At 35.9% G+C, this 22,982-nt stretch overlaps 1 protein-coding gene across 1 annotated transcript; it reads right to left on the reverse strand.

Moving 5' to 3' along the window:
• Positions 1-11,053: 11,053 nt before the first annotated feature.
• Positions 11,054-13,203, reverse strand: LOC120351050 (craniofacial development protein 2-like). The gene is made up of 2 exons (XM_039426990.1): positions 13,176-13,203; positions 11,054-11,814 (listed from the first exon to the last, which is right to left on the reverse strand). Exons 1-2 carry the CDS (start codon positions 13,201-13,203, stop codon positions 11,054-11,056), a joined length of 789 nt encoding a protein of 262 aa, XP_039282924.1.
• Positions 13,204-22,982: the final 9,779 nt, after the last annotated feature.

Genomic DNA, 22,982 nt, shown 5'->3' on the forward strand with positions numbered 1-22,982 from the left:
CTACCTCTTCAACTCCTATAATTGTGGAGTCAGTCAATGAAGCGGTAAAGATTGCCGATTGATAAAGCAGCAGCAGTTTGCAGCGATTGATAGCAGAATTAGGTATAAGCTCCTCGGAGGGCCAGTAAGAACCATAATTATGATATTTTTATTTCAGCAGGCGCATAAATATGAAAAAATATTCAAAATTCACATGCTCTACCGTCAGACTGCCAGCTGGGCACATGTAGGTCGAATACGGCTTCACAAAATTTGAAAAGTGTCATCTTGACTCAAAACAAGCAGAGCAAGTGAGAACGACCTCCAGAATTCAAAATTAATTTTTAAACTCAGAACAAAACAGAATAAATAATAATTTGAGAAAATAAAAAATGCAAGATGGAAATCCCGAGAGAATCGTCCAAAATGAGAAGAGGAAAAAATAAAATGAGCAATTAATAAATTATCTGTACATGGTCAATTGCAAAACAGGAGATTTCACACTCAACACTAAAGCTGCTGCAACAGGTGCAGGGAAATTCGTAAAAGTGTGAAATTATACATCAAATCCAAGAAAATTCAATGCTATATAAGCTCATAATCAGCATGAATTTTTCACATCAATTTTTAAAAAGTAATAAGTGCAAAGATTGAAAAAAAATTGGAGGCAAGCGTATTTTTTCAAAAATGTCACACCTTCAAGAGCAGATATCTCGAAAACTAGAGAAGATATAGAAAAAGTTGTGAGATACATATTGTAGGAAATTATAATTATGCTTTATTCTTGTATTAGCCAATCGTGTTTCAGATTCTAGGCCTACACTGCAACGTTGCAATATCATAGGCCAGGGCCTTGTATTAGAGGTGGCTATGATATTATGTATAAAATTATGTAAGCTTTAATTTTGTATAAAACAGTTATGTCTGTAAGATACATAATTTTCAAGTTATATGCGAGAAACCAAAAAATGGTACCTTTGAACCACCCCCATCCCCTTATCACAGGTGGTGATTTTGGGGACTTTTGATATGTTTACCTCCTTACTCCCCCAAACAGAACTGCGGGGTTAAAAATATTGTCTTCCAAACATTTCCCTCTATACGGTACCAGTTTTTGAGCATTCATTGCCTGGACTACTTGTATGATCAGTAAGCCACTGATAATATTGTAATATTGAATTACAAATACTGGCGAATTCTCAAAGTTTTTAATACCAATGTTTTTTGTACTGAAAGAATTCAATATTAATTTCTCAAGGCAGCATTACAGAGAGTGGATCCTCTAATCTTAGCAGCATAATATCCAACATGAAAAGATTATATAATCGTTCCAGTCGCAGACAGCAAAGGAATGTATAAACATTTTCAATGTTTCGAATTGAAATTTCTGTCTACAAGCAGATTTGATCCGCGAAATATGGAAGAGAATGTTGCTGGGGCGTTTTCTCTTTGGCGATAAATGAAACGGAGATGGGCTTCGAGTGCACAAAGAAGGCTATGTATGGGCTGAGAAGGCAGATGTAAATCCTCCGAAGCGAACCGGCAAGCAGCCGCATCCTTTTTGAAGGATTGCGAAATCAATCTATATTGGCATCTTGCTAAAATCCTTGGAACGTGTGTATTGACTTAAAAATTTGCAGAGCGTCGAACAGAAGCGCTGTTTAGATGAACGCCCTGTGTGGATTCTATATTAATTTATTGATATTTCCTCGTACTATTTTCCTCAACTTCCTTCCGCTTCAAAGGAAGCCATTCTCTATGAGAAATAGAGTGGGGCCTTTAATTTCTTTCAAACATAATAATATTGAATGAAAAAGACTAAGAAATTGTCAAAAAACCACTGATTTATTGATAATTGGAAAGACTGGTTTCGGTTATTACACCATTTCAATCTCTGATAAACTAAAACTAAATACAAGAGCAGCAGAATTTATACTAGTGGGCGAGTACTGCTATTGGTCGAGGGCATGAACACCTGCCATTGGCCTAGCTAGATAGTCTCCTCCCACTCAACGGTGTGACAAAATGGCGGCTTAAGCAACAGAATCGCCATGATAGTAAAATTTACTTTCAGTACAAAATAAGAACCAAGGAAACAAGTGTGAAAGATGATAAAACAAATATGTAAATGGGAAAACTATTGACTAATGTATGCTTACAATTTTATGATAAAACTGAATTCGTAGTGTTGTATTGGTTGGAATGAATCTGGTCATTTAAACTATACTAGGAATTTTCCTTAATTACTCTTGTTATTTCTAAAGCCTCTAGAATATTCAAAGATCTGCCTTTGCTATTAACATGCAGAAACTCAACATTCTCCTTAACTGTGAACTTGTGATTATTTCTCATTACAATAAAATGGAATCTAAGCTAATAATGGATCTAAAATAAAATACAGGGAAGCTTGATACTATGATGACTCAATTACTCAAAAAGCCTTAAATAAGTCTAATTTACTGATACCTCTCAAACTAGGTGCCTTATTTTCCCTAAACATATTAATCATTGAATTCCAACCTCATCACCGAAATAAGATCACAGATCAGATACATCGAGAATCACGTTCTCTGCTACCATTTGAAGCCGATCTTCTGGTGACAAATGATTCTGTCGGAGAAGGCTTAGTTGTTGGAATTGTGCTAGACCCTGAGGTCTGCGGATTTTTATCTGGTCAATAATGTGATCCTAATTCTAGTGGTTTGAGGGTCTTGGAATTAAAAACATAGATTTGCGGTTGACTGACTGATCTTATAATAATGAGAATAATATAGAGAATATTACGAAATACATTTTTACATGGATAATCTAATAATCAATCTGTCTTTAAGAGACCAACACAACATGTCTTTAAGAGACCAAATACTCATGTCTTTAAGAGACCAAATACAATACGCCTTTAAGAGACCAAATACAATACGTCTTTAAGAGACCAAATACAATACGCCTTTAAGAGACCAAATACAATACGTCTTTAATAGACCAAATTTACGGGGCACATCTGATATTGTAGTGGGGGTATCAAGTACTTATCTAAGATCTGTCGTCCTCGAGTCCGGTGTCCAAAGGGTGATGGATGAGGATGAAGGGTGATGGCCTCCAGGCATCGGGCTAGTGGCGTCAGATCGAAGATCTTTCAGCCTCGCATGGCAAGGTCAGATGTCCGATATCACCGGCCATCTCGGTCGGCGAATTCGTAAGCCCTCGTTCGACAGCAAGGCATATTTACAGCACGATCCTCGAATGAGTATTCAAGAATACACACACACACACACACACACACACCACACACACACACACACACACAAAAAAAAAAAAAACCTGCAACACAAGTCACAACTACTTAGTAATGCTAAAATAGATAACATACTAAATATTGTATTCAATGAATGATTTCTCAAGAAATCATCTAATGAATACAATACATACAATTTACATAAATATTAAAATTAGAGGAATATTATAGGTTTTATTTGTAGAATTTGAAATCTATAATGAATGTGATTATGAAAAGAAATTACTAGTTAAAAGAATGATGAACAGTAACAGACTTACAGTCGATGTACAACCAGTGACTATTTCAAACTTTACTCACAATTACACAAGGTCAGAGATATAAATGACTGTACTAATAAGAAATAGGAATATATTCCATTTAGTATAACTTTCTTTTACATTAGTATATCGTCATACATCTCAGATGCAAGACTACATAATTGAGTAAAATATTTGAAAACAAAGAATTGTTAAATCAGGGGTTGTTACCTGTAATATCAAAATTATCAAAATAAAGACAATACAACAATACTATAAAATATTCATTACTCACCCTTAAATGGGCTTTCGACTGTCACTAATCCATAGCCTACAATAATAATAAAGTGCAGCAGTCAACCGCTCTGAATTAAATAAAATACTTCATAAATAAGTTATTGAAGATAAGATAAGCGATTAAAAACTGATGGAATACATGATTCCCGATTATATAATTTTAGTCTCCAGGAGAGAACAAAAACAAGACGAATATGCATGATTAAATCAGCTCAGAAAATAATGTCTGTACTCTACAGAATCTAAAATCGGTCTCCTGTTCAGGTCTCCAAGTCGACCGAATCAGGCTCAAAAATAGGTATCAGGGCTGGCTATATTATGCATTAAAAAATACCAAATTACAAAGGACGTGGTGGGGACGACAATAATTTCCCTCAATAGAACAAGAAAGGAATAAAACTAACAAGGACAGAATACAGTTAAATTCCCTCAGTCAAAGTAGAAGACTCAGCAATACAATGGACGTTCAACTGATTTTTCATGATGATTTTGCATCTACAACAATTCTAAGTACTCGAGGAAAACATTGAAAAACAATAGAGGAAATATTAGAATTCAATTACATAAATGCGCGGAATGACATCATGAAACTACTCCGATACTGTGAGAAAATCACAACGTTAATCCAGCACTCTAATAGAATTTTATCTTGGAAAAGTTATAATCTCAAAAAAAAAATTTCGGCACACTTTCTCCCACCGGAATGTTGGTGAATAAATTAGTAAAATCAAATGACAAAAGTTTATAAGATGATAGAACAGGAATATGCTTTATATTGTTGACCAACTCCAATGAATTTTTAATACTAAACTTTGGTTGAGAATCTGTTAATGACCGAAAGGTGCTATTCAGTTTGTGAGCTTATTTAGAGCAGGGGGAATTAACAAAAGATACCACTGGTCTTATAGGAACATTAGTTTTGTGTAATTTAGGTTGACTGAAAAGTCTAGGTGGATATGGATTCATAACTGTTAGATACTTAGTTTCTTTCTTATTAAATAATTTGGTGGTGGTAGTCAACTTATTTCTAATCAAGCTATTGATTTTGGTGGTGGGATTGGAGTTAATCTCAATAAAATTGTTATCTGCAATGAAATGGTTTACCTTACTTAGATATTCGTCCTTATCCATTATTACTGTAGTGCATCCTTTGTCAGCTTTCAAAATCATCAGGTCATTGGTTTTCATCTTCTTATTTGAATTCTTCATGATGTCTGCCGTTTTTGTGATCTCTGGTCGAAGTTCCCTTGTCTTTTCTTGAAGAATTATGTCAGCACATCTGTTAGTTAGTATTTTGTTCTTTGAGGCTTCCCAATTGCTATCAATGCTGCATGCTAGTCGTTCAAGTTGTTAGTTATCCAAATAGCTATGACTACTGTATTTGTTACCTCGTCCTAGTAACTCTGTCTCTGAGGATGGAAATTGGACTTGTGAGAAATTAGCTACCCTATCAGCAAACTTGTGTTGATGTTGAATGATAGGCCTATTATTTAGTGTCGGATGTTGATCTTTGAGAAGTTTCTGCAGTTTTTTGTTTTGAGTGACTTTTCTCACTCAATCTCCTAAAAAGTTGTTCCCTACATTTGTTGTCTAGGAAATCTCACTCAGCCTTGTGTAGTTTGCTTGCCAGTTGTATGTGGAGAATATAAATGTAGAAAGATAAGCTATCCCTTATTTTATACCAGTGACTGATCTCCTCCTTAATCCAAAATTTCTGGGCGGTTTTTATGCTCTTCTGTGCAATAGTAGAAGTGTTGTTGGTTTCTATTGCCACATACTTTGGTATAACTTTCAGTTTCAAGCATTGTCTATTGAAGAAAATGTTCCTTTCTGCTACTCCATACTTGAGTTTCAATTTAAAATATAACTTCACTTGTTCAGCTTGACTTGCTAGTTTCACTTTTTGTGTAGTTGAGAAGTTGATATTGTGATAATTATTCATATTGAATGAAAAAGATTAAGAAATTGTCAAAAAACCACTGATTTATTGATAATTAGAAAGACCGGTCTCGGTTATTACACCATTGTCAATCTCTGATAGACTGGAAGTAAATACAAGAGCAGCAGAATTTATACTAGTAGGCGAGTACTGCTATTGGTCGAGGGCATGAACGCCTGCCATTATTTCAAATTTAACAATAGATTTTTTGAACAAAGAGAGGGGTTGGCAATGGGGTCACCCCTCTCAACACTCCTAGCTGAATTATTTATGGATAAGTAAGAAAGTAGAATCATTGAAAATAGTCATTTCAAAGATAAAATTGTTTACTGGTTTCGATATGTTGATGATATTATTTGCTCATGGAAAGGAAGTAACAGACAACTAGACAATTTTCTTTCCTATCTGAATGGATTACATCAGAGTATAAAATTCACTGTAGGGGTAGAGCAGGATTGTGTATTGAATTTTCTAGATTTAAGAATAGATCATAGCACTGGTTTTCACAAGTTTTCTATTTTCAGAAAACCAACCCATACTGATGTTATCATTCCTCTTCATTCTTGTCATCCTATTCCTCACAAACTTGCTGCTTTCAATAGCATGGTCTATAGAGCACTAAAAATACCTATGAGCCATCATGATTTTGATATTGAGATCACTAAAATTTAACAGATAGCTGTCACAAATGGGTATGAAGAAAGTATGGTGGACAGATTATTGAGTAAAATTAATAGAAAAATTTCAATCAATTCTAGCTTTGTAGGCTCAAACTGTGAGGAGAAGACTTGGATAACAATTACATATTCAGGCCTTGTATCTGATAAGATAGGTACGGAATTGAAGAGGAATGGATTTCATGTTGCCTTCTAGACCAAACCTCTTTTAAATAGTCTATTTAGCTGGAGTAAAGACAAAATTGATATTTGGGATAAAAGCGGGGTGTACAAACTTAAATGTGATGATTGTAATGCTTGTTATGTGGGTCAGACTGGTAGAAGTTTCAAAAGTAGAATTAAAGAATACATCAGAGATTGGAATAAACAAAATGGGGAATCTAACTTTGCAGAACATTTGATAACAAATAATCACAAGTTCACAGTTAAGAAGAATGTTGAGTTTCTGCATGTTTATAACAAAGGCAGATCTTTGAATATTCTAGAGGCTTTAGAAATAACAAGAGTAATTGAGGAAAATTCCCAGTAGGCTATAGTTTAAATGATCAGATTCATTTCAACCAATACAACACTACGAATTTAGTTTCATCATAAAATTGTAAGCATACATTAGTCAATAGTTTTTCCATTTATGTATTTGTTTTATTATCTTTCACACTTGTTTCCTTGGTTCTTATTTTGTACTGAAAGTAAATTTTATTATCATGGCGATTCTGTTGCTTAAGCCGCCATTTTGTCACACCGTTGAGTGGGAGGAGACTATCTTGCTAGGCAAATGGCAGGCGTTCATGCCCTCGACCAATAGCAGTACTCGCCTACTAGTATAAATTCTGCTGCTCTTGTATTTAGTTTTAGTTTATCAGAGATTGAAATGGTGTAATAACCGAAACCGGTCTTTCTAATTATCAATAAATCAGAGGTTTTTTGACAATTTCTTAGTCTTTTTCATTCAATATGAATAATTACCACAATATCAACTTCTCAACTAAACAAAAAGTGAAACATAATAATATTATATAGTCTAAGAGTGTAATTGCTCTGAGAAATATTTAATTCCGATTTGAATAAAGTAATGAATTGAAATATGCATTTTCTTGAAATAATTGATACCAGCAGGTAACCCGTGATGGTTAACTGAAAAATCGATGTAATGAAATATTAGAAAATTGAAAATAGGCCTATAACCAACCTCGGTTAATAAAGAATCTTTATGCAAAATTTCATGCCAATCAGTCCAGTAATTTATTTGTCCCATGGATAGTGTATAGCATATACATTATTAACATTATAATATCATTATTATCATGTATGATATACATCATGCATCATCTATACACTATTCTTGGATCAGTCCAGACGTGATAATGCATCAATAATAATTTTCCTAACCCGTACGTGTATAAGCCAGTTCTTTCCATTATTATATTGCGGCGCAGAGAAATGGAGGGAGATCAGCAGATTGCAGTGATGAATAGAGTCATAGTTGGAAGCGTATATAGTTGTCAATTTGTCAATTGGAGTCGGTCGAGTCTGTGATTGCAGAGAGGAAACTTCCTATATTTAATACGCGCTTGAATACTCACTGGAAATTAGAGAACGCTGGCCGGTACACAACGGATGTTGCTGGAACACAAACACAACGGTGACATAGCCGCCGTTGTATCCCTGCCGCTGTATACCTTCTCTGCTGCGCATGTCCATCCCAAGTCGGAAGTAATTCTGAGTGTAATAGTGTGAATATTGAGTGGGTATTATTGTAGTTGTTTTTGTGTATCTTATATTGTTTTTCAGGTTTTTGAACTGGAATGAACTTTAATTTTTACTGTTTGTTGAAACCTGCGTTTTTAGTGTGAGAATTGACTCTGTCTTGTTTGAATTTGATAATTTGTTGCTTAGTTGTCGAAATTAAAGCAATTTTCGTGCATTTTTCAAATGCGGTTTCAATTTCTTGTCGAAAAGGCTACTGTATTTGGGAATGGTACGACCATTGACCTTTTTGCAGCTTTAGCTTTTCCACTGGTAGTTATGCTCAACGCTCGTAGAGGGGGAATAATTTTCAGTGAAGAGGCCACAGTTCGAATTGAGACGTAACTGGGAAAACATGTAACAGTGTGCGAGCCTCGGTCCTCTGAATGGGCCCATTTCCCATTCAGAGGGACAAATTGTTATGTTTTCAATTATCAGTAATTTTTATCCAGTTGAATAGGAAACCAAATTTTATAGAGTTAGTAGGAGTAGAATCAGGAAATAATTTGTGTGTGTGAGTTCAAGTATAGTGAGTTTTATTAAAGCGTAGTGAGTGTTTCTGAAGAGTCCAAGTTTGAATATTGTTAAAATGGTGAGTGCCAAACTTTTGTTGTTTTTCTTATTAAGCTCAAAATTCAATTTCATAGAATGACCGAGGCCCAAATTTAAATGCAGCAAGTTAGCAGGTTCCCAAAATGTATAGATTGGAATTGAATATATTTTTTCTTCTTCTTCTTCTTCTTTGTCTCTCCCCAGTATGCCTTACAGCGTTGGGGTAGCCTCGGTCCACTTCCTCCATTTATCCCTATCCATCGCCATCCTCCTCATCTCCGGAACCGTCTTCCCTCTTCTTCTCCCTATCTCCTCAATGCGATCCTCGTATGAATACCTCGGGCGCCCCACCGTTCTTCTTCCCTGTACTCTAACATTTACAAACTGTTTTGCCTTGCTTTCGTCCCTCATCCGTTGTACATGTCCATACCAACCCAGCTGCCTCGTTTCTATTCTTTCCCCAACATCTCTCATTCCCACTTCTTCCCTTATTCTAGTATTTCTTACTCTATCTCTTCTAGTCTTACCAACTGTCTTTCTGTGGCATTTCATCTCCACAGTCCTTATCTTATTTTCGTGGCTTGATTTTATTGGCCAACTTTCGCTTCCATATAGCATGATGGGCTCTATTATTGTTCTGTACACCTGGTTCTTTATCTTTTTATCAAGCTCTCTTTTTCCAAATATACAGTCTTTTATTGCATAGTAGGCAACAGCTCCCTTTCTCACTCTGTTCAGCACCTCCCTATCAATCCTTCCATCCTCCGAAATCACTGTACCCAGGTATTCATATTTCTCCACCTGTTCCATCTCCTCTCCATTCACCCTAATATGCATATTATCTCTCATTCCTTTTGACACTGCCATCACCTTGCTTTTCTTGACATTTAAGACCATATGCCTTGATTTCAATTCCTCTGCCCATTCAGTTGTTGCCTGTTGCAATTTTTCTTTTGAATCACAAATCAAGACAATGTCGTCGGCGAACAGAAGAGCTCTTGCACCGATCGGCCTCATATTCCAGTAACCCACCAGCGTGTTCTGTGTTCTTCTTTTACATATTTTGTGTATTTCATCCATGATTAGAATGAATAGCAGAGGACTGAGGCTGTCACCCTGTTTCACGCCTTTTTCCATGGCAAACTCCTCTGACACTCCTCCACCAATGCGCACTCTTGCCACCATTCCTTCATTCACACTAATAATTGCATTGATAAGCTTAGTGGACACTCTCTTTCTATGCAATACCCTCCATATTAGGTTTCTTGGGACTGTGTCGAAAGCAGCCTTCAGGTCCAAAAAGGCCAGGTATACATTCCTTCCCTTCTCAAGAAATTTGGCACACACACTTCTAAGGGAAGAGATATGCTCCTGGGTCTGCCTGCCCGGTCTGAACGCTGCTTGTTCTTCTTCTATATCATCTTCCACCACTTTCCGCAGCCTCCTCTCAAGTATACCAGTGTACACTTTCATGGCCACCTGAGATAAGCTTACAGCTCTATAGTTATCACACTCAGTGGTAAGACCCTTCTTATGAATTGGGATTATATATTCTTCCTCCACTGCACAGGGACTCTTTCCTGCTGCCATGCTTCATTGATTAAATCCAACAATCTATCAATCAATATATCTCCTCCCCATTTGATAAATTCTGGCACAATACCATCCTCTCCTGCTGCCTTGCCGACCTTCAACCTCTTAATGGATTCTTCTACCTCTTCTCTAACGATTCCACTTGTTATTCCATCTATCTCATCCATCATTTGTTCGAGCTCATATTCATTATCCTCATTCTGATCATCATCCCTGTGAAACTTATCCTCATAGAATCTTCTCCATCTATCAAGTACCTCTTCTGTCTGTGACACCAACCTTCCTTCTTCATCAGCTATTGTTCTGATCTGCTTTCCATATTTTCCTTTTAAACACTTGACAATTTTCCAAAATGAACGACCATTATCATGTCCATGTTGGTGTTGCAGATCTTGACCAAATTCTTCCCATGAATTAGTTTTTGCCAACCTTATAGTTCTCTTTGCCTCATTCCTTTTCTCAACATACATTCTGTACTCCTCCTGCCTCTTAGTCATCATGTACTTTCTGTATGCTTTCTTTTTCTCTTTCACTTTCATCTGAACCTCCTCTGTCCACCATCTTGTCCTTCTCTTAAACCTTCCCAGCCTTTTTTCGCCACACACTCCCTTTGCAGCACCTGTAATAGCATCTTTCAGCTCATTCCAGAAACTATCTACATTATTACAGTTGTTCTGCATATTTGCAATCTGGTCTGACAACTCTGTTTTGTATCTTTCTCTGTTCTCAATACACCTTAGTTCTTCATGCTTATTCTTGTGTATGCTCGCTGTCGCTCGACCTTCCTCTCTGCAAATCCAGTATCTGCCACTAGTAACCTATGGTCAGTGTCTAGTTCAGCTCCTCTGATGACTTTGACATCTTTGAAAGCATACCTGAGGTCACCCTGGTACAGAATATAGTCAATCATACTCTCAGATTCCCTACCTTCTCCCACAAATGTGATCTTATGAATTCTTTTGTGTATGAACCAAGTGTTTCCAATGAGAAGATTGTGCTGTGCTGAGTATTCAATTAGTCTTTGTCCATTGTTATTTCTTATTGTTTCACATCCATATTTTCCCATACTTCCGTGCCCGTCCTGTTGATCAGATCCAACTCTCCCATTGAAATCTCCCATCACCACAAGTTTTCTTGTTTCTTCAGCCTCTATGGTCACTCTATCTAGTTGTAGCCAAAACTCATCCTTTTCAGCCACACTAGCATCTTCCGTTGGGCCATACACTTGAATGATGCTTATTTTCTCTTCTAGGTCAAGATCCACTCTGATAATTCTAGGGCTTACAGCCTCCCAGCTTTTAACTCTTGTGTTGGTGTCTCCATCCATGACTATAGCCACTCCACCACTAGCTCTTCTTCCCTCTGGTATTCCTGAGTATCGCATAACATACCCTCCATCCAAGTCCTTCTGTCCCACTCCCTTCCTTCTTGTTTCACTCAAGCCAAGTGCCTTTATCTTATACTTCTTCATCTCCTCTACCAACTCAACCTCTTTTCCTGTAAGCGTTCGAATATTCCATGTTCCAAATCGTATATATTTGCATTTCCTATCCTTCCTAAAATTCCGGTCCCGTCCGAGGCTATTTAATGTACTTTGAATCCAGTGTAATCGGACGTGTGGGGGATTAGCCCAACGACGTCTTCTTTGGAGTACTTCTTCGTCTGGCTCCTATCCTTCGACCTGTCCGGCATGGGTATCCCTTCTTCCGCAATCAACCGCCGGCATAGCTCTCAGGGTCGTTGGAGCACGCAAGCCCCTCCACCAACGACAAGGTGTTGTACTCCCCAGGAGGGGATATATTTTTTCTTGTGAATCAATTGCTGAATCACTTTGTTCAGTTTGAAAATTTGACATGTTACCTGACTTTTATCAATTCGTTCTACCTATTTAGAGTTCAATAAACCTAAAGTTGAATTTTATTAGTATTTTTCATTGAAGCTCCTGGCTCTTAGCTGCTAGTTGCTAAAATAGGTGACAATTAGATGATGATGATAATATGTGCATTTGAATGAACGAATCCACTGAAAGCTCCCAACCAATCGAGGATTCAAATACCGGTAGATGATTTGATAGCAGTAAACTTTAGCAAATATTATAGAGCAGAGGAGAAACAACCCCCCTCCGTTTACAAGAGTATAGTAGTTCGGTCACAGTAGAACTTGCAACACTCACTAACATCACTACTCACACACGCCCGCCTATTCACACACAAACACACATACAAATTGGATTTAGAGTATGATGATATATGCAATGGGATCGGTAGAGGACGCTGAGAAATAGAAGTTATTTACACTTGTCATGATCCATCCCTTTTTTTGCTCCGGAATATGTAGGCTTTTGTTGAATTGAGAGGATCACAACAGGAGAAAAACATCCACCTTCGCTCACATAAACCCAGAGTTTTCTGTAATCTATATATATCATAAATATATTAAGCTTGATTTGCAAGCTGAAAACCCTGAAAAATAACTTATAATATAACTGTTCCAAGCAAGGAATTGAAATTTAGAACGACTGATTTTGAACAATAATTGGAATTTTATTAATAAATTAACACTTGAAAAGATGATGCAAACAAACTGAATCAAATTTATGATACTATTGATCATTTATTTGGAATTATGAAATAGAGTCTTTCCTATCAATACTATTAGCAATTATTTCCGCATGAAAAGTATTTGAGTTCATGTGATGATTTTTTGAACGATCTTTACAATTTTTAATAGGTTTGTGATGAATCGTCGAGTATTTGATAATGCACTATTGATTTTGGTCTATTCGCGCACTATATTATGGCACTTGTGCCACACTCTAACTTTAAATATAAGAAAAAGTGTTTTCATGATTTTCTCACCATCCGAAAGGTCCATACCTGCAGACATATTTCGTAACGGAATAAAAATTCACTCAGACTGCTGCGCCTATCATTATAACCATAGTGAAGGCTTACAGGAGGGAGGTGGAGACTGTGCATGTCAATCATTAGAGAGAGTGAGAGAGACCAAGTACTTAGGTGTGATATTAGATTCTCAACTAAAATGGAATATGCACATAAATAAGACTTGTCAAAAATTGAAACATATTATCCACAAGTTTTACAGATTGAACGGTCTGGGAGACTTATCTATTTTGAGATTAATATATTTCGCTTATGCTCAGTCTGTATTTCAGTATGGGATTAGGGTTTGGGGTGGAGCATTGGACACACATTTCAACAAAATTTCCTTGATTCAGAGACATATAATAAAAGCTGCCCTTGGTCGACCCAGACGATACCCCACACATCTTATTTTTACAGAATTCCCAGTCTTAACAGTTAAACAACTTTATGTGAAAAATATTATACTTTATATAATTAAAAACAGAAACCTATTCACACCACAAATCAGAACTTATAATTTTCGAATGCAATCCAATTCCAAATTAACAGAACTGACCTTACTGTATGCCGGAGACAATTCACATATATAAGCAATAGGTTGATCAATTTAATACCATCGAACCTAATTACAAGTAAGACAACAAAAACTAATATAAAAAAAATAGCAGACTGGATCAAATCAATAAACATAGCTCATTTTATACACATATAAAGTACTTTTAACAACTTTTTTTAAATAATTAGGTCCAAGTTCATTTCTTTTTTCTTTTTCACTTCAATAAATTTGTTAGTGTTGTATTTTGTTATTGATACTCGCTGCCAGCACACAAACCTTAGAGGTTTTGCAGACAGCGCCTATATAATAAGTTTTATTATCAAAGTTTATTTTTATGTACTTATAGAAATTGTTTATATTAATGTGTAAAACTTTGTATTGTCTATTTTGATTTGTATTTTCGATATTATGGCAAATAAATTTGATTTGATTTGATTTGATTTGTGCCTGATCAGTAGTTGATAATATATTATTCACTCACGCGTACGTATGGTGATCGTCCTGTGAGGCTGCTGGTGGACATCATAATATGGAATTGTAGGCAATACACTCTCAGTAGAACGTTCGAAACAATAGGAGCTTTAGTTCAAGATTTAAATAATAATAATTAGAAACTTTACATTGTGCTACATGAATTACATTTAATTTAATAGGGAGAATTGGCTGATGGTCTCCTTTCTTCTTGAGATTATCAGTAGCAAGTCTTCTGTTCTCTCTGGTGAGGAAGTTCTTCTTCAGGAAGAAAAATTTCCACAGCCTGAATAATAAATTGATAATGGGCTAAATAGCCAAATAATGCCAAGTTTGGCAATGTATAACACGGTATTGTAGCCACAAAACATAAAAATAGGCAGTAAAACTGCACATGCAAGAAGGGAGAGGATTGAGCAATGTTTTTAGTAGGCTATAGCCTGATATTATATTTTTTAGAAATACTAAATTTCAAATTAATTCGACAGCTCGACTGACTGTTGTTTGGCGGGAGAAAAAAATACACCCAAAACACCCAACCACGTTGACATAAAAATAAGAAATATCCAATCAAAGCCTTGAAATCACCTAAAACCAATTTTTTTTTAGTTGTCCTTATTAGCAATGAACTGCAAGCATGTAGACTAGATAGCATATTATGTAATGCAAGTGTCAAAAATTCACATATATCTGATAAGCTAACCTAAGTAACAATGAAGACAATGTTATAGGATAGATAGCAATGATATAGCAATCTTATGGCTAAATTCAATTGAATTCAGGTAATTTCAATGAATAATACAAATGGTTCTTAGTCTTACTTACATTAATTCTAATTTGTTTTTATTTTCATGATCGTTTCTTCAACTAACCACAAAGTTTAGGTTAGTTGTACAGATGGCCTTCAGCTGGACTATATTGTGGTCCACGTTATAATGACAGTGGATAAAGATATATAGAAGAATAGCAGTGCTGATTCTCTTCATTAATTAATTATATTTCTAAACTGTCAAAACATAATTGTCATCGTTGTGAACCTAGAAAAGGATAGTACCACCGGCTTTGTCAAATGATAGACAAGGATAGAAAAACCAAAGTTGATCAAATACTGTTATTATAACGTGGACCTCACTATAGTATATAACAAAATATTGTTGTAACGTCAGACAAGGCTAGTGAGCGCGAACTATTCAAAAGCTGAAAATGATTGTAAACGGCAGAGGAGCTCGAAATCCTTCTTGAATAAAATAATTCCGTCACACACTTTTGAGCTAGGATGCACGGTTGACAGATAAAGAATCTGAAATCTGGAATTTGGAACTAGGAAAAAAATTATCGAATTCTTATTCCTTTGCACATTATAATTTATTATTATATTTTGAACATTATATGAAATAAGACCAACTTGTGCGTTGAAGAATAATGGACCTCTACACTTCTGTGCTCGGAAGCACGACTGAAAAGATAAAAAGATCTGAAACTCAGATTGGAACTTGAAAAAAATTCAAATTCCGAATATTTTAAAACTTTTAACATGATTGTGATACATAAAATAATTAAACGGCTTGAAAGCGCTGAGAAGAATGAACACAATTGGAACCAGATCCGATAAAGTATTGAAAAGTTAGGTTGAATTTTAGGGTAAAATTTCAAGACCATTCAAACTCTTATTTTACTGACAATCTTCTACTCTAATAAAGATTATTCACGTTATTCTGACAAAATTATAGATTTTTATCCTTTTTTATGTTTCCTGTACATAAGGAGATAGCCTTTTTACAACACAATGATGTGTTGTAATATTCAATGCATGGTTGATTCAAACCATGAATTGAATATTATATCAACAAATATTGGACCGGTATTGTATTTTGGTTTATAGTCAAAAAACGGTTATAGAGTACGAAAATATATAAATTATATTCAGATGAATCATATTATGATCTTCTATCCTAATAATTGATGAAATTCCGTGACATATTTTGTCACTGGATTCATCTGAATAGATGAAGTAAGAAGCTTGAGGTTCATGACTACGCTTTCGGTGAATGCATTGTTTTTGTTCAATTAACAGGACTGAGTAATTGTATTCCATCTACTCTACATAATTGGGAGCTGTTGACATATTGTTAGTGCTCGCTCCCGTTTTGGAACCTCACCTTGCTGGTGAGAGAAAGAGAGTGTTACAAAAATAGTGACAGAAACTGTTTTAACGAGAGAGATAAATGAGGAGAAAGAGCAGTCTGGGAGTGTGCTGGAGTGTTCAGAGGGGTACGCGCCACCTTAGTCCTCCGACACACCCAGAACCTGACAGGAGTGGACTGCGACTATCTCATCCATCGACACCGTACGCCAGCGACAGAGAAAGACTGTTTTGAAAGAGTCTCGAATTGGCGTGTGCGTTAGGCGCCAAAACCGGACACTTTTACATCCGTACAGAAACGACAAAGTCAGACACATCAAATCTCTGACACTTCCAAAATCGGTTAGGTTACACTTCTTGGACGGACTGTACTACGCAGAGCTGTCTGGTTCTCAAACAATCGTTGTTGTTCTCATGTAGGCTATTCTTAACAAGACCATTGAAAATTTATTTCTGAAACCTATCACTCTTTTCTATCCCTCTTCATAGTAATAGGCGATGACTTATCTTGCAACTGTATAATTTGTTATACATCATTCCTATTTTTTGCAGTTGTCACTCTTTTTTGCAGTTATTTGGAGCTTAAATAATGAAACTATAAGTAAATTTCTTGACACAAAACAAAAATAACTTCACTTAATAGTTCAATTGTCAAGATTAGTGAGTACACTGAAACTTCTCGATAACTCTATATATTCGTAGTTTTGCCATCAAAAACACTGTAGGCTAATTAGTATCCACATAAAGATGAATACACTAATATGCCATAGTAGCTGATAACTCCAGTAATGAGTTCATCGAAAATTATGCTACAGTAACTAATAACTCCAGTGATGAGGAGACCGAAAATCACATCAACTGATGAAGTGAATTGGAAAAAAGGGTGTTGTGATTTATCATTAGTAAGCTGGAATATTAATTGCATGTAATTACCACAATTTACCAATTTATTCATAACAGATAACGCTATTTCAGAATTATCACATAGACTGTCTTTAATGCCCCGAATTCAGCTGATTAATATACGAGTTTTACATCAATTCGTTTTCGTTAATGTCTGTCTGCCTGTCTATTGTTTGTTCTCAACATAGCCTACATGTATTATATACTACAACTTGTGATAGCAATACCTTTAACGTTATAGTAATTGGTATAATTAGGTTAGGGATTTTGAATTCTGATTGTGAATTATTAACCCATATGGAGTAAACTTTTAAGTTTTATGGATTCACATATTATGATAATATAATTAGAGACACCCTTGGTTAAAGAACTCGCTTATGAACAGTTGTATTGATCTCTGAAATTTTTCACAAGTATGTCAAATTCATTATGAATACTCCATTCATTATGAATTAATTATGGGATCAGTACCCATGATATATTTTTTTCGTATTTTATTTTATCAGCCTCGATATTGCAAAAATATGCGTTCTAGAGGAAACTTTTATGGAACGAAAATTGTAGAGGAAGATTTTAAAAATATTCTCGTCTAAAAAAACGGTTGAATATCTTGAACGGTTATTGAAATACAAGCGATATTGCAAAACCCTGAAAATTTTAGCGGCCATCTTGTTTCCGAGGTGTTTGCCTGTGATTTCGACTTATCATCATCACAATCCTCATTATGCTAGACCTAACGAAGAAATTGAGGCATCTTCCGCGGCTGTCACTCAGAAATGACCACGGAGTGCCTTATTCCTGACATTCGCGCCTGGACTATACCCTCATTCTTTTTCTGAGTCCTCTTAAATTTTTATACACTTTCCCGTCATCAGTCACCCATTTGAAAGCAGAAAACTTTGCTTGCACTCTCTATATGTTCATCCTAAATGATCGCGAGTCACAGAGAAACTGTTTCAATCATCACTGTCTTTCTCAGGTAAAGCATATCTTTGGTAGGACTCAACCAATCAGGTAACTTTTTTGACTGGGAATCCCAAAATCGATCTTTTCATTAGCGGACATGTCACTTGTCATATCTACTCACCTCCACCTCTTTTATTTGAAAACCAGCAATAGACCGTCGAGACAATATTGAGTCTACCTTTTCATATTCCCTCAAAACTACCTGATTGTTATAAGCTAATATTTTAGTATGTGCTTCTCTAACATAGAAATACCCTTTTCTTGGAATATGGGAATGTAGATATATATTAGATATATAGATATATATAGGGCATATTTATATAGGATAGAATTCCTGGAAGATTGGATATGTGAGCATGTTGCCAATGGAAATGAGTAGAATACAAAAACTTTGAAAAGTTTAATAAAGTTGAACAGGGGCGCCATTTAGGGGTCTAGGCCCTAGGCCCCCCTCAAGGATCAGATAAATAATGAAAATACGGGTCTATCTACACGAATGATTTAATACTTTTTTTCAACAGCAGTAGTATAATTCCTTCTACAGTATCAACAATGTAGCAAAATTGCCTTGAAAGTATGGATACGGGTACAGAGTAATAAAGAATATATTTTTCTCTGTGGTATTGTTTGAATACAGAATGGGTACACTTATTGACCAGAGCACAATAAGTGAGTTATTGAATAAATTTCAATGTGAGAATTACCAAGTTGCAAGATATCACAGTGAAAGCAAAAGAAAGGGCACAATCAGACAATCAAAAATGTATGTAAGGGTTGTTGAGAATTATGGGAACAGCTTGATGTATCTTTAGCTTTCTAACTGATAGTTATTTTCCAATTAGAATATGATCCCCAATGAAATTGTTGAAATTGTCATTGTAAAAGAAAAATTTATCTTTTTCCATGATTTTTGAGGAATCTGTTTCAGTGTATTCCCACTTTAGGGTCTCTCTGTAGACCTATATTTCTAATAAATATTTCATGATTGAATTTAATAACTAATAATGTATATGTTTGTATTGATACTTCAACCACATTTGTATAAAAGTGGAAAAATGAAGCATATAATAATATCTTCGAATGTAACATTTATGGAGAAAAATTCAGGTCCCTCTATCCTTTTGGGGTATTTCTCCCCCCAATACCTCTTGGTTTTCGCCCCCCCCCCCTAGCAGTTTGGTGAAATGGCGCCACTGAAGTTGAATAAAATCAACTTCAATTATTATTGTATGGCAACATTACGATACTTATGAGCTCTAATTAGAAATGGATTGTGAAATAAGATAATTGTACTGGAATGTAATAAACTGTGATATTTTTATAATTATATAATAGCAATTAAGCCATCCATTACAATCATTGAGAGAAATAACAATAAGATGCTCATATTATCTTCTCAAATCTTAATACATTAACAATACACTACCGGTAGTTCACGAGTAAATACTGATGTGCTCGATTCCAATAAACATTAAATGGAATGGATGTTTTCTTCTAAATGTCCTTACTTGAGCATTGTTAATTTCGAACAGAGCTCACTTTTACGGGGTTTTCTCAGATGATGTAGCAATCACTGAGGAATCTCCAACACAGATTTCAATAATCCAGGTAAGAGTCGTCTAAAATTAAAACTATTAGTGCAATATTGCTAAATAATTATTGCCAATTATTAGTGTTTTTCAGAAAATTATTAATCTCATAAATGTCTCTTAATTAAATGATAAGTTATGGATTTCCAAATATTATAATATTTTTCGCATTCCCATTTTTTTTTTAAATTCTGAATCGCTTCATTTGGGTCACTTGTTGTTTAGTCGAATATAGTATTTAATAGTATTATTCAGGTATCTATCACATAAATCTCTGTCAGCAGCGACTATATAAACGCTTAACATAGGTTGCTAGGGAACGATAATAATGAGAATATGTGATGAATAATCTATCCTGTTCTAGGCGAGCAATATTTCTGTATCACAGATATCCAAAAACTTCAACACTAAAATGTGAATATCTTTGAAACGGTTTGATATTGATGAGCGATTTCCACTATTCATTGTCTCTTGAAATTCTTCATTTGAATCTTGTATTAAAACCTTCCCATAGAAAATGTTTGATTCAATGTGGCGGAACTAAGGTGGCAGACCAAAATTTTGAAGCTACCTAAAGAATTATTTTTTTTAAATTTGAATAGGAATCCCAGTGGAGCCCACTGTCAAATTATCTTTGGAAAAGGAACATTAAGCTGTTTTCCTATTGATATTACGCTGTAGGCCTACGTGAATCCATGGAACTTCATAGGTTCCTCCGTATGGCTAAATGATTCAGAATCAAAATTTAAATTTTGTTAAATTAATAATACCAACGACATAGCAACTGTCATCACAATTTGTATCATTAATATTATGCGTATGCTACTGAAGGATAATAGTCAGGCAGACACACAGGAGTAAGCTATTTTATCTCATGTACTTCCAATGTTACTTTTATATCCTGAAAAAGGACGAAGAATTGAGTAAAATATTTTGTTGTTCAATGAACTTGACCTGTAAAAATGTTCGAAGAGTGCGTGTTCAAAATTTGAACTTTGAACTTGAGTAAAAAGTAAGAACATGCTAACGCTCGTTCAACAAATATTATTGAGAGAACAACGGGCGGTATTATCAATTTGGAAGCACATAACTTGAAGGAGTAAAATTTTTTCAGTGTAGGGGATTGTGTATTTTACAAGAGAGTGTGTTTCTGATGGATGTAGGCCTATGGTGAGAAAGTGAAGAAGTGAGGATTCAATTGAATTGTAGTTTTAGTTTTTTCGCACGGCCTGCCCTCTCTCACATTCAACCATCAAACCTCCAGTACGATGCTACATCAACTATATTAAATATACAATCCTACTCAGTGGAATAGGGAAATTCACAATATTACAAGCAAGTAGAGTTGATAGTAATTAATATTATTGACACAAAAAATTTACAAATCTAGGCATGGGAAAGTCAAATTCAAGATAGGTTGAAGATAATATGTCTGAAGCATTGTATGAAATAATAACAAAACCCTGAGGGGTTTTGAATAAAGGAGAGCATTAGCACACAACCGGGTAAGAGAGAGAGAGAGAGTGTGTGAGAGAGTGTGTGTGTGTGTGTGTTTGTGTGAGACAGAGAGAGAGAGTGAGAGAGAAAGGCGCAGGAGTGATAGTGAGAGGATGAGGGAGGGGGAGAGGGAGAGTGAGAGAGAGAATGAGAGAGGAAGCAATAGAACTAAATAAGGTTGAGATAAGAGACAATGTCACGCAGGAGTATTGTCTAGTGGTGGTCACACACACACTTCTTTCCGTCACACTAAGTTATAAACAGAATATTTCAAAGAAAGTACAGTCTGTGCCAAAATTAAAACCAGTTTACTCCCTAGCTATTCTGCCAGCTTAACCGACATAAGCGACAAAAGCTGATAGCGACAACCAGAGACTGTTTTCCAGGTAGAGAAATTAGTCACGGACTCGCCCCGCCAAAACAAGACACTTCTTTTTCAGCACAAGAACGACAACAGTAGCCACCGCCAAAACAAAACTGAATTTCAGTGCTAGGATGGATGTGCCTGACATTGATGGTGGTGTATACTGACAACGCCCCGCCCCGTTCAGAGAAAGAGAGTAAACGAGTCATGGTAACGTGAGATAGTAAGAGAGGAGGGGATATAGTGAGAGAGACTGAGAAAGTTTGAATGTTCTAAGTGTTGTGGATAAATCAGCTATTAATAGAAAAGGGCGAATGACATAAAAAGAAAAAATAATACCAAATGGTTTATTCCAACGTTCAACAACTATCAGGCCAAGGAAATATAAACAATGCAACATTGTTATACACTATTAATAATGGATAGCTTCAGCTAAGTCACAATTCAGGAGTTGGATTTGCAGAATAATTCCAAATCAATCAAAAAATTTCTATCAAGGTTTTTTCATGAATTTCGAATAATATTATCGATTGAAAAATAAATAATTGCCTACAGGAATGGAAGTTTACAGTGATAAGATAGTTGCAAATTAAATCTACAGTATATTCAAGCTTGTTTCAAAAACAAAACATTGATTACATTCACAGAAAATCTCTCCCAGAGTGAGAGAGAGGAGAAGAGGAAGAATGGAACATATGAAAGAGATAGAGTAATAAAACAACAGTGTGGAGCGGAAGCAAGAAAACCCAGGGACCAGGAAGACAGCAGCAAACTACAATCACAATTTGGAGTTTGGCTGAGGATGAGGACCGAGGGCTTAGCACCAGCAACAGTAGCAAGGAAATGCGTTCCTCGGTGCAACCGCAAACTGACAACGCAGGGGCGACGACGACTCTTGTATTCAGTCGAAATCTTAGGCGATCAGCAATTCCCATTAGGAATAATTGATCCGCAGACACGGCCGCAAAGATCGGCGGTGACGGCCATTAGTGTTATTGCACGTCCCGTCACGACACGTGCGACAAGTGTTTACTAGCGACAAGAGTCCCGTCCACTGCGACCACGCGACAACTACAAACAAACCCGCCAGCCCTTATCTGCCTGGCTATGCTCTTCACTCCCACTCAACAATAGATGAGTGCTCACTGCTCTATACCATTATGCAACCTATGCGTACATCCATCACACTCTCTCTCTCACACACACACACACCACACACACACACACACACACACACACACACACTGACTTATCAACTGACGCTTTCCTAGCTGCATTCGATTATTTTGTA

The sequence above is a fragment of the Nilaparvata lugens genome, chromosome 4 (genome assembly GCF_014356525.2).
Source record: "Nilaparvata lugens isolate BPH chromosome 4, ASM1435652v1, whole genome shotgun sequence".
Classification (NCBI taxonomy): domain Eukaryota; kingdom Metazoa; phylum Arthropoda; class Insecta; order Hemiptera; family Delphacidae; genus Nilaparvata; species Nilaparvata lugens.

Coding starts and splice junctions, on each gene's coding strand:
- LOC120351050 (XM_039426990.1), bottom strand. CDS start 13,203: ATGTCTGCAGGTATGGACCTTTCGGATG. Junction 11,815..13,175: donor AGGTATGGACCTTTCGGATG/GTGAGAAAATCA, acceptor GAACGCTTACAG/GAAAAGAGGTTGAGTTGGTA.